Here is a 12,291-nt window from a genome sequence, read left to right as displayed (position 1 = left end):
AGGCATTAGTCAAGGCCACAAGTTTGGCAACCTGGGCTGAGAGATGATCAAGGAGGTGACCCTGAGCCATCACTCTGTGTGATGAGCAAACCGCCCATCCAGCATGCCTGCATCCATGCAGGACTTGAGCTGAACCATCTGTAAACAAAATCATGCCTGGATTTTCCAGAGGAATTTCATGATCTGGAAGAATGAATCTCTGTCTAGCTGTTATTGATTGTCCTAAAAATTTAACTGAATTGGCAGCTAGTTGAGCTTTGGAAATATTAGCTTTATAACCATGGGCACTGACATGTGTAAGCAATATTAACAACTCTCTGTTATGCACATCCATATCAGGTGAGGCTTAAAGAATATCACTGATATATTGAAGGACCACTGAATCTTTAACTGGACACTCTGTCTCTGACAGATGGCACCTTGATGTCAGATGATACAATATAGGGCTGTTGTGGAGGCCCTGTAAGAGTCATGTCCACTGATACTGATCACCGTCAAAGAAGAAAGCTAACCATGGCTGGCTATCTGGATATAAAGGCACAGACCAAAAACCATTAGCTATATCAATGACTGAAAACACAGTGTATGAATTTGGAATGCCATCAAAAACAGTGCTTGCGTCAGCTACATGTGGTGGAATACGATCAATACAGGTGTTAGCAACATGATAATCAACTGTCAATCGCCAGAGGGATTTTGGTGCACTTCCTGCTGTCTCCATCTTAGGCCCACCTTTCCTCACAGGCCAGAGAGGAAAAGAGGAGGAACTGCATGCTTTGACAAGAATGCCTTAGTTGAACAAATCAGCAATTATAGGCCGAATTCCATCAATAGCTTCCGTTGAAATGGGGTACTGTTTTGTCATTTGAGGAGGTGCACCTGTAAGATGTACTGGTTCTATGTCTAGTAGCCTGCAGTCATTCTTATGCTTAGCCTAAATAGGATAATTAGCAATCAAGGGATCTGACATCTGAACTGCAAGAACAGTGAGTTTAGGTTTAGCTGGTTAAAAATCCAGTTGCATGTGTAATTGTGAGAACATCAGTGCCCAAAATAGGAGAGGTACTAAGCTGTGCTGCCTTATGAGAGATGTCAAGTGACTTAGGACAAAAACATAAACAAACCGGTTCAGTCATATAAGTGTGAGCATTTTCTCCAGTCACACCAGAGATAATAACATTCGTTCTGGTTAAACGAAGACCAAAATCTCTAGCCATCTCAGTAGGAATGGCTGATACTTCTGCACCAATGTCAATCAAAAAGCCGTATTCATGATCATTCACAGTGATGTGTACATACAATCGATTATCTTGCTTGTGTGTAATTGGCTGCAAAAAGGCTCTCACAGCAGACATCTCTAAAAAGAATGAGGAGTAGAAGGGGGAGGGGGGGAATGAATCTGAATGGGAGGCGCGTTGTACCAGCTGAATTATTTGCTCCGCTGTCACCTGAGATAGCTCCGCCCAGTGAGACAGGCTGAGAAACTCCGGAATTCAGAGTGCATTTCTCACTCCTCCTCAGATCAGCTTTCTTTGTACAACATGAACTCCCAGTGTCCCTGCTTATGACAGTAATGGCACACATCTTGCTGAACAGATTGAGCATTCACATTAGTGGTGGTTTGCATCATAGCAGACATATGAGCTTTTACATTTGAATCTTCTTCATAAGCCGAAAGAGTATCAGCAAGATCGCTGAGATGTAAGGTACGCTAGGTGGGTTTAAAAATCGGCAGGACCTTGCGTAAGTCAGATGTCAAACCATCAGCCCAATAACTAATGAGAGCATGGTTTCCAATGACATCAGAAATGAAACTCATCTCATATCCCCCCTACAGCATGCTATGCGAATGACTGCTGGATCTAAGCCAGAGTCACCTGACTCGTCATTGGAGGATGACGAGCTCGAAAACTGAAGTTTTGAGCGGAGATAGCAGCATGTTTATGATTAGCACATTCCTGCATCAGTGTAATGATTTTCTCATCTCTGTCTTGCATTAGGAAAACATGCCATTGTATAAATACTTGCACAGCTGCCTCAGGGTCTTTACAATTGACAGTTTTCCAAAGCTGAAAAACATTGCTCTCCACTCCACACTGTCTGTTCTGAAATATCTTTACATAGTTTAATATTTTTCTTTCCACACACTTTATCTAGCATTTACCCTAGCTCTTTCCCAAAACTATTGTTATCAATAACAATCGTTGTCATTACCAAAATAAACAAAACTCATTCGATCAAGAAACTTTGACTAAACTTAATTTAAGTTGAACTTATTTTAGCTAGCTTCACTAAATTGATTCATCAAACATTCAACTAGTTCTTTGGATAGGATGACCCACTCACTCACCCGTGCTTGTATATGCTTGTCTCGAGACCCCCAGGGAAAGGATCACCGTATCAGGTCAGATAGGTGAAGTCATCTGGGTCATCAGATGGAGTACATCCTATCCTGCCGACGATTCCAGGAACTGATGTAAATCTTTTCTGGATGATTAAAATGCTTCAGCTTCACCATAAGTAAGATGTTTGGAGAATCAGGAGATCAAGAGCCAGGGTATAGTCAAAGAGATGGTTTATTATGCTCGCAGAGACACCCTGGGCACTACAGCGTTCGTAGTCTCAATCTTAGTCTAAATATAAGTTGGATACAGTTGGCTTTTATACTCAGATGTACGTGCAAGCTACATACCCAAGGCTAGTTAAGGAAAACATAAAAGAAAAACAAAACACTTTGACAAAAACATAATCAAGGACGGAAACCCAAAAACATCATTAGACCATGAGTAAGCAAAAATCACATTTTTGAACTGATCTTAAATGATTGAATCATTATCATGGAAAATAAGGAAAAAATTTTCACACAGGCCACTCAAGTTCTTTTACTTCAACCTTGGCAAATCATGTCTTCATAGACCTCACTTTGTGCACAGGGCATTGTCATGGTGGAATAAATTTAGGTCCCTTAGTCCCAGTGAAGGGACATCATAATTCTACAGCATATAATGATATTCTATAGTGCTGTGAAAAAGTATTTGCTGATTTCTTCTGTTTTTGTGTATATATTATACTAAATAGTTTTAGATCTTCAAACAAAAGACAACATAAAACAAAGGTAACCTGAGTAAACACACAATACAGTTTTGAAGCACAACAAGTTATACAACACCTATCACCATGTGAAGAACTAATTACTTATTTCACTTATTTCTAGGACTAGGACTCCTATGCTTTGGATCATTTCTGTTTCAACTTACGGACTGAAGACCGGACATTTCTCTGTTAGGATTTTCTGATAGACAGCAGAATTCATGTTTCCCTCAATTACTGCAAGTTGCCCAGAAAAAAAAACAACAGATTAAAGTGGTCTGTGATGCTGTTTCCTTTTTGGAGGCTGATGTATTTCTACATATTATTTAGGATGGCAGTATGGCTTGAGTGGTAACTTTTAAATCTGACATTGTACGACATTACCATGGGCATTAATATGGAGTTGGTCCCCCCTTTTCTGCTATAACAGCATCCACTCTTCTGGGAAGGTTTTGCAACATGGCTGTGGGGCTTTGTGCCCATTTAGCCACAAGAGCATTAGTCAATTAGAGGTTGAGCTCTGATGTTAGACAAGAAGGACTGGCAGTGTTCAGTCTAAAGGTGTTCAGTGGGTTTGAGGTCAGGGCCACTCAAGATCTTAAATACCAACCTTGGCGAACCATGTCTTTATGGACCTTGCTTCATGACCAGCTGACCTGGTTGCTGTGGGGTTGAAATCACACCAGTGGGTTCTTTCTTTTTCAGGACGTTCCAAAATGTTGTACTGGCTATGCCAAATCCTTGTACAGTGGCTCTGATCGATGTTCCTTTATCTCTGGTTTATCCTTTTTTAACAGTAAATGCAGTCTTCACAGGCAAAACCCTGGGCTCAAACCAATCATAGTATATGAACCAACTGGTATCGTCAGTGCCCAAACGCTTAAGTGTTATTAAAAGAAAAAGTGATATTACACAGTGGTAAACAGTCGACTGTCCCAACTTTTTTAGAGTGTGTTGCAGTCATCAGATTTTAAGAGTGCATATTTTCAAAAATAAATTCAATTCACAAAGTAAAACAATGTGTTAATAATGTGTTTTCAATATAGTACAGGGTGAATTGAATTTTCAAATGACTTTGTGTGTGTGTGTGTGTGGGGGGGGGGGGGGGGTTGTTTTGTTTTTTTTTGGCATTTTTCATACTGTCCCAACTTTTTTCGGAATTGCGCTTATAAATACAAAGAATGATTCATTAATCACAACACTTTCTTACTTTTTAATTACACTTGTGTTTGAAGAACTCTTCCCCTCTTTGATTTCACAGCAGATGCTCCCAAAGCATAGTACATCCACTGACCTAAAAACTGAAAAATTACTATTGGTTTATAGCATGCAGGAACATTCTGGACATTATTTTAATTGGATTCCAGGTTTTGACATTGCTCTATTTCAGTCTCGTGTAATTTTTCACCTCTTCTCTCTATTGCACACACACATCACCCCTATCCTCACCCATTAGTGTTTTATGTCAGTAGATGATTCATATCTTATTGTCGTATGATACACATACAATCACAAATTTCTCTCAAGCTGATTGCATTCCTTATCCGTGGAATAGGATTTTGATTGAACATCTCCAGCTGTGCTAATGGCTCATTCTGTATGGATTATATAAAGCCAAGGGCAATAGAATGGTATGGTGATGATAGTGTATAGGCTGTCTATTTCCTTTTATTTTCTGTCTACCAGCCTGTGTATCTGTCTTTCTAGTATAGATATCTACATATATAAGTATAGGTAGGTAGATATCTGTAGATAAATATTTATAATGGCTCTCAATTTTTTCCATCTCATGTTTATCTACAGATCAGTAGGGTCCTAAAGCCTGGAGGTCGTTTTGTGTCAGTGACCTTTGCACAGCCACACTTCCGGAAGAAAGTGTATGCTCGCCAAGAGTATGGCTGGTCCATCAACCATTATCACTACGGCGACAGCTTCCACTACTTTCTTTATGTCCTCACCAAAGGGGAGGAGCTTAGCCCAGAAGATGCTGCATTGGAGAGAAGGGTGCATTCCCAGACGGATGACCTGCCCACTGTGGTCACATTTCTGGACGATGAAAATGAGGACTTCCTCACTAACATTGGCCTGTAAAATCTTGCAACAGTGAGCTCAGCCAAGGAAAACAAAGACCTCTGGTTTTCTGATAGTTACATTTTAAATGCTTTTTTACTAGGGATTCAATATGGTAATGTTATATGGAACATCATGGAATGTTTTTTTGTTTGTTTGTTTCCTGGGTGTTTTTATTGTTTTATTAGAAAATTTTTGATTAGAAAATTATCAGATCCTTGAAATCTGAATGTGATTTCAGATTTGTACAAATGCAATGTATAAGGTCATGTTAGATTTTGTTATCTTTGGATATCAGTAGGAATTTTATTGAATTTTGCCATAATTTTGGTAAAATTATATTTTTGTAATATGGGTGCTTTAAAAAAAAAAAAAATCTGATAATATTCTTCTTCTCCTTCCCTCTGTCTCTCTCCATTTTATGATTTCTTGTCTCTTTCCTCTAGTCTGGCCTAACTTCTACATGGGTATAAAATAGGCTAAAGTCATTTGACATTTTTACATTCATACAGCGACAGCCCTGTCATAGATTAATCACCAAACAACAAACTGTTTCATTTGCTATTTTCAGGAAACTGAGCATATGTGTGCAGACACATCCTGTTGTAAATGAGGTTTAAATTTTCTACTGGCCACCAGGACTTGGTGACATTAATTAATAAACCAGAAATCATTTATTTTTAATTTTGCTCTGAAATCTAATTACTAGCTATTTTTAAAGAATGGAAAAAGGTGCTGTCATGATCCAAATAGAAGCCTGTGCATTATACCTTGTTCCCTGTTTTTCCCTTCCCCATGTTTCCAGTGTTTTTTTCTCCCTTGTGTTTCTGTTAATGTGTGTGTGCGCTCCACCTCTGGGGCTGTCGGATTGAATCATTGACTCACCTGCTTCTCATCAGCTCATCAATCAGCAGTGTATATAATCCCCAGTTCTTCAGCCACTCATCACCAGATTGTTCTGGCTTCAGTATGGTACACTTCTGGTCTTCCTCACTTTTGGTTTCCTTGTTATCTCTAGTGTTTTTGTTGTAGAGTTTATCTCGGTTTATCTGTTGCTTATCTGGATTTTTTTTTCTGTGTTCCAGGTTAACTGCTCTTGCTCCCTTTCTGCTCACTTTCAGCTCACTTGCTGTTACGCCCAGCCCTGCTTTGTGGTGGATCTCCTGCTCCATGTTCAGCCCTCATGCCGACCCGAGTTCGAGCCTCAGCACTCAAACACCCTAACCCACTTATGCTCAGCCCCGCTCCCCCCTTCTACAGTGGCGTTTCAGCTGTGCACTCGTGACTTATGTGGTGGACCAGAGTTCAAATCCTAACCCCGATGACTCATTATCTCACTCCATTCCCATTCCACTCATGCTTCTACAATAAATCCTGTTAACATTCAGCCTGTGTCTGTGTTCTGTGTTAAGGGCCTCTCATCTCTGGGTTCAATTTAACAGAACGATCTGGCCACCATGGACTCAGCAGAGCCAGTTTCCCTAAAGCTCCACACACTCACTGAGAGCCACCAGGCCATGATGGACCAGCTTGGGCCCCTCAACCAGCAACTCAACAATGTCCTTCCCCAAATGGTCCAGTCTGTTGCCTCTGCCAGTCCACCACAGTGTGAAGCTATGTCTCAGACCATGAAACCTACACGTGTTACTTAGGAAAGTGCAGGTCCTTTGTGCTCAAGTGTTCTCTCGTGTTTGCCCAGCGTCCCTTTAGCTAGGCCACGGATAAGGTAGCCTACATCAGGGGGTTATTGGGGTGAGCTGCCCTAACCTGGGCCACTGCCATCTGGGACAGGCAGCCAGCTCTGTGGTCCTCCCTCATCTCCTTCACTGATGAGTTTGGAGGCTTTTCAACCACCCTGTCCAAGGGAAGGAGGCAGCCAAGCATCTGCTTTCGGTTGAGTTCCGTGTCCTGGCCATCGAGTCTGGGTGGAACGAGGAAGCACTCCAGGGAGTGTTTGTGAATGGACTCTGCAAGCAGCTGAAGAATGAACTGTCCGTGAAAGATCAGTCAGACTCTCTTGACACACTGATTTCCCTCGACATCTGGCTGGATGCGGAAGCAGTGCTGAGAGATAGCCAGTTAGTTCCAAACTCAGCCTAGTTCTTGAGTCCCTTCCGGTTAGCATCCCAGACTGGCCTCCCTGTGGAACCTCTGAATCCTCCTGTGATGGTCAGTGTGCTGGATGGGAGGTTCTTGGCCAAAGTCACTCATCATACCACTCTGTTGCTTCTGGTCCTCTCTGGTAACCACCGGGAATGAGTCTGGTTTTAACTCATCTCCTCCCCAAGCACAATCCTCATATAGACTAGTCTTTTGGGGGGGCCACAAACTAGAGTCCCTTCTGCCACTCTGTAAGCCTGAGATCTGACCTTCCACCCATTGGGGTCACCAAGGCACCTTCTACCCTAAGCCCTCAAGACCTCTCAGCCAAAACCTCTCAGACTGGTCATGTTCTATTTTTCTTAACTGATCGGATTCCCGGTTTTATTGTAGCAGACAATCAAAAATCACAAAAATGCCCATTCATTTATATTGACGGAATGTTCAGAGCCTGGCTCAGAATGTTCAAGAGTTCAAAGTCCAACTGTCAAAACTCACACGCACCTGCGTGCACACCGCCTGAAGGTCCTCTTCTCTCCCTCTCACTCTGTCATTGTACCTGTAACAAATACTCTCTCTCTCACTCTATTCTCTATTTCCCCTTAACTATCCAAGTGTGGAAGAGTATCTCATTTGTTTCTCTAGTTTAGAACTAGATGTTGTGTTTGGCCTTAAATCATGCCTATTCATTTGTTAGTTAAAAATAGTACTGAGCTGCATGTCAGCAAAATGCTATGATTTGCTAACAAATGGATTTGCCTCATAAATCTTTCACCTGCGCTGAGCAGTCCAGCAGTCAGAGATGCGTGATGGTTCATTAAGCTGCATAAAGGCCTTTTCATCTTCTGTACAGCAGCCCTTAGCTTTGGCACTGTATCAGGTGAGCTGCAGGTATTATGTATCAGCTGATCCTGTTGGTTTCTCTACTAACTCACCTGGCTGCTTTGATGCCTTGAATTAGGGGGTGGAGGTGGGACAAGATGTTCAATCTATTTAGGAAAGCTGATATGAGGGTCAGAGAGAGACAGAATTATAGTGAGTGCTGAGATGTGCATTCTCTTGTTACCACCAGCCACAGTACTAGTTTTGTGTTTACCCAGCTCCCTTCCCCTAACTGAGCTCATATGAAGGGCTTAATGGAGAGTTGATTAGTAGAAAAAAAATTTTTGATGATAAATTACAATTCAATATTCTGTAAGTTTTTCCAGTTGTATTTGTGTACTTTGGTATAAAGATTGATCGGTGCAAAAAAGCTGATTTCATTACATAAAAAGAAATAAAGATTTTGAAACCTGAAATAAATGAGACTTTAAAAACAAGGTTAGACAAGCCTGGTTTTGCCAGACCACCATCAACTGCCTAAATGTCCATTGTGCAGGATCTGTGAAAGATGTTTAAATTTGACTGGTTTCTGTGTTTTCAGATGGGTCTAATTCAAGCTATTTATACACCTAAGGCAGGATAATTGCATGATTTGCATCATTTGATTACCTGTCTTATCTAGATCTAAGTCCAGTACTTGTCAACAGTGAGAAATATCAGCCATTCAGAAAAGTCCATGTTTCTTTCCACCATTTATTAATTCACCAAGTACCGTGAAAGTGGCATCATAATATACAATGAATCATTCTCAGAATGCGATTACATTTTTGTTGCTTCTTTGCTTCATAAAACGATGTCAGTTGCTGAAAAATTGGTTTCATGCACAACAAACCATAATTAATTTCTTTATAAGAATGGTACAAAATCAACAACAAAAAAACACATAGATATAAAGCTCAGAAACTCATCAAATAACACTGTTATTTGTGGACAGTCGTAAACAGTGCAGTAGACTCTAAAGTCAACATTTTCTAACGAATTAATGAAGCTTAAGTCACAGTATATGATTTCTTATTTAGAAGTAACATTGATTTGTGCAAATAAACCCTGAAGCACATTCGGCATATCCCTTTGAAGGGAGAGAAAGAAAGACAAAAAGAAGTCCCATGTCTGATATTAAACACGTTTACAACCCTTTCAGATGTGCCATCGTCTCATCCCTTTCTTAGATACAAACATTTTTGTTGAATCTTAAGACAATAAAATAGCAGAGGCTATATATAATAAATACTTAAATACAAAAAAAATACAAAACTGACTTTGTGATGCTGTATTCATATCATTGTGGAATTTTTTTTTTTTTTGCATGGATGTTGACCTGAATTGAATATTGTCCCCATCCCTTTTCCCGCCCTGTGCTGGTAGAGTGCAATGACAAAGGTTCAAAAATATACTTTAACCCCACTGTGTACTGACCTTAAAAACACAAACTTTGGATACTTTTACAGTATTAAACCCCAAAACAACCTGAAAGGGTAGTTAGTTAACCTGAAGGTAAGTTTAAAAAATGTATTTGTCTGTCTAATAGTAGCCTTGTTAGAGTTCCCTATGTAGTGTTAGCCTTATAAGCTACCTGTTTGCATGGCTGTAACACTTGCCACCCTATAAATAAATTGTGCCACACTAATTCTGACCTCAAGTCACATCTCTTTTGTAATTCATGCAGAATTAATCATATCTATATTATGTTGATTTAAGTGATCATTGTGATGGTGTATGCATTTCAACCAAGTAGCTTCAGTATTAGAAACTAACTATAACTATAAGGTCAATACAGTCATTTCACTAGGCTATAGGGCCACTGATTTTGTACCAAACAAATTCAACGTTTCTCTCAAGCTACATCACTAAGTGGTGTACATCCCTTAGTGTGCTCCTGCCCCTCCCTTTGCCACCCCATGTCTCCAAACCTGGACATACAAATCTATGCAGCTCCACCGACAGTGCTGGAGTGAGTAAATCATGCGCTACGTTGATTTTCCACAGTAATGTGAATACGGCATAAAAGTTATGACGTCAACTGCATTGGCACCGAAGGTAAAAGTTCATGCAAAGAGGTGGAGAAACAGAACTCAAATATGGACGACGCCATTTATATTTTTTTAAAGATAAAATTAACTTGCTTGCAGAGGTTTAATTATATTGGGACATTTTTTATCTATTATTCATTTGGAGTAATTTTGATTGTGTGAAGGTAATGCATGCCCACCATGGTCCATCAATGCGGGATCATGCGCCATCACCACGAAAATCGGACAAAAATACTTATCAATACGAATTTCCTACGAAGGATATAGCCTACATTTACATCATCATCGGTTAGTTTAAATTAAGAGAATAAATACATACATTAACATTGCACCATCCAGAGAGAGAGAGAGAGAGTGTGTGTGTCTTGGACTATAAACAGCTGTAGTAGCAGCTGGAATGCACTCTACACTGAGCAGGGGCGCAGGTGCTGTTCTGGTTCACACCCGTCTTTTTTCACGTTTGAAGCGCGTATAGGCTACAAGCTTAAAGATAAGTCTTTCGAGTCGTAGATACTGTACAAGTACAATAATAAAGCTTGAGATGTGCTTTGTCCTGCGCATTCTAAGGTCAATGCTTATACGGCGCATTTTGGAAGCAAATGGTCGTGAAGTAATGGCAAGTCCATCCACCGTGGCAAAGGTCGATAATGGAGCCGCATGGGACCCCGCGGCAGCGTCAATGGCTTTCTGCGCAGCTACGCTTTTATTGAATTATTATTTTAAAAATATAAACCGGCTTTTCATTTTGTAGAATGTCCGGTGAATGCCAAGTGAGTCTTGACGTCGCAACCTCTCTCTAGTTTACCATTCTGTCGCCTTTTGGCAGCGCTTCGTGTCTCTCCGTCCTCCCGCATTCACGCACAGCCGACCACTGGTTCAAACCGGTGATCTTTAAAAAAATTTAATGTCTGCAAGTTGTCGCTGGAGCTTTAGACGCCCGGTGACGCTTTGTCCGTCATTCCCTTCAAGACCTCGTCTATTCGGTCGTCCTCGATGACCACTGTGAGGAAAAAAGACAAAGAAATTAATATTGTTATTATTGCTACGCAGTCGATTTGATTCATATTGCCATTGTTTGCCATCGCGTCAGGCACGAAATCCACAAAACAATTCTACATACACTGTTCTCTTCTTTTAAAAGGATTTTCTTTTAACCTTGATGAATTTTGTAATTAAATCACTTTTAGTGATAGTTTCAAAACTCGAAAAGCACTGTCTTGCATTCCAGAAAGTAAAAATGAAACGCTTTTTATTATTTAGACGAAGCAGGGTGTATAGGTTGCATGTAGCCTATAGATTCTGTGTTCAGTCACCTGTTATACAAACGGGTCCTTAGAATAACCATCGTCTAAATGTTGTCCTATAATAAAGAATGGATGTTTAAACACGTAGAACTACACTATCTAATAATCTCGTCATCACCTCTCTTTGCTCTGCCAATCTGGCCGAGTTTTGGGGGTCTTTTCGCCTGCGACGCCCCGAAAAACGAGCTCGAGTCTTGCAGCCCGCAGCTGAAGGATATCTGGCTAACGTCGTTGTCCGCTCCGTAGCCGCTCATCTTCCCCTCATTGTACGGCAGAACCTCGGACATGATGGCACAGAAGTTCGAGCTGAATAACAGACGACAGAGACAGAAGCGTTCCTAGTTCGAGTAATAGCACGAAAATCCTCTGAATATCCACGAAACAGAGTGGTTTAAAACTGGGCAGGGGTGCTGTCGCACCGTCCAGGCGAGAAGCAGCTGGAGGAAGAGTGCAGAGTGTAAACAGTGTGTGTTTGTGTCTGCCGTAGGATGGGGGTGATCCCGAGATCATAAAGGAAACCCAGGCGGAACATTGAAGTCATCCGCCGGGGAGAGAGAGAGAGAGAGAGAGAGAGAGAGAGAGAGAGAGAGAATGAGAATGAATGAATGAAAAGAGAAAGAGAGAGAGAGAGAGAGAGAAAGAGAGAGAGAGAGAGAGAGAGAGAAAATGAGAATGAATGAATGAAAAGAGAGAGAGAGAGAGAGAGAGAGAGAGAGAGAGAGAGAGAGAGAGAGAGAGAGAAAATGGAGCAAGGCTGACCCCTTCAGGCGAAGCTAGAAAATATGGGTAGGAAATAAGTGTCTTACTTATGTTGA

At 40.9% G+C, this 12,291-nt stretch overlaps 2 protein-coding genes across 2 annotated transcripts in view; one reads left to right on the top strand and one right to left on the bottom strand.

The window, feature by feature from the left end:
* The window catches only part of ece2a (endothelin converting enzyme 2a), a 125,398-nt gene extending 118,851 nt beyond the window's left edge, over positions 1-6,547 (top strand). Inside the window, exons 3-4 of the mRNA XM_017496063.3 lie at positions 4,894-6,132; positions 6,246-6,547. Of these exons, the coding sequence (XP_017351552.1) occupies positions 4,894-5,181 (288 nt within the window). The 3' untranslated portion in view covers positions 5,182-6,132; positions 6,246-6,547. The remainder of the gene's footprint in view (positions 1-4,893; positions 6,133-6,245) is intronic.
* Positions 6,548-8,576: 2,029 nt separating this feature from the next.
* camk2n1a (calcium/calmodulin-dependent protein kinase II inhibitor 1a) lies at positions 8,577-12,117 on the bottom strand. The gene is made up of 2 exons (XM_017496065.3): positions 11,595-12,117; positions 8,577-11,172 (listed from the first exon to the last, which is right to left on the bottom strand). Exons 1-2 carry the CDS (start codon positions 11,761-11,763, stop codon positions 11,102-11,104), a joined length of 240 nt encoding a protein of 79 aa, XP_017351554.1. The 5' UTR covers positions 11,764-12,117; the 3' UTR covers positions 8,577-11,101.
* Between the last annotated feature and the right edge of the window lie 174 nt (positions 12,118-12,291).

Source organism: Ictalurus punctatus, chromosome 20 (assembly GCF_001660625.3).
Source record: "Ictalurus punctatus breed USDA103 chromosome 20, Coco_2.0, whole genome shotgun sequence".
Lineage (NCBI taxonomy): Eukaryota > Metazoa > Chordata > Actinopteri > Siluriformes > Ictaluridae > Ictalurus > Ictalurus punctatus.
The sequence above is the reverse complement of the archived record's forward strand: the minus strand, read 5'-3'. Positions and strand labels throughout refer to the sequence as shown.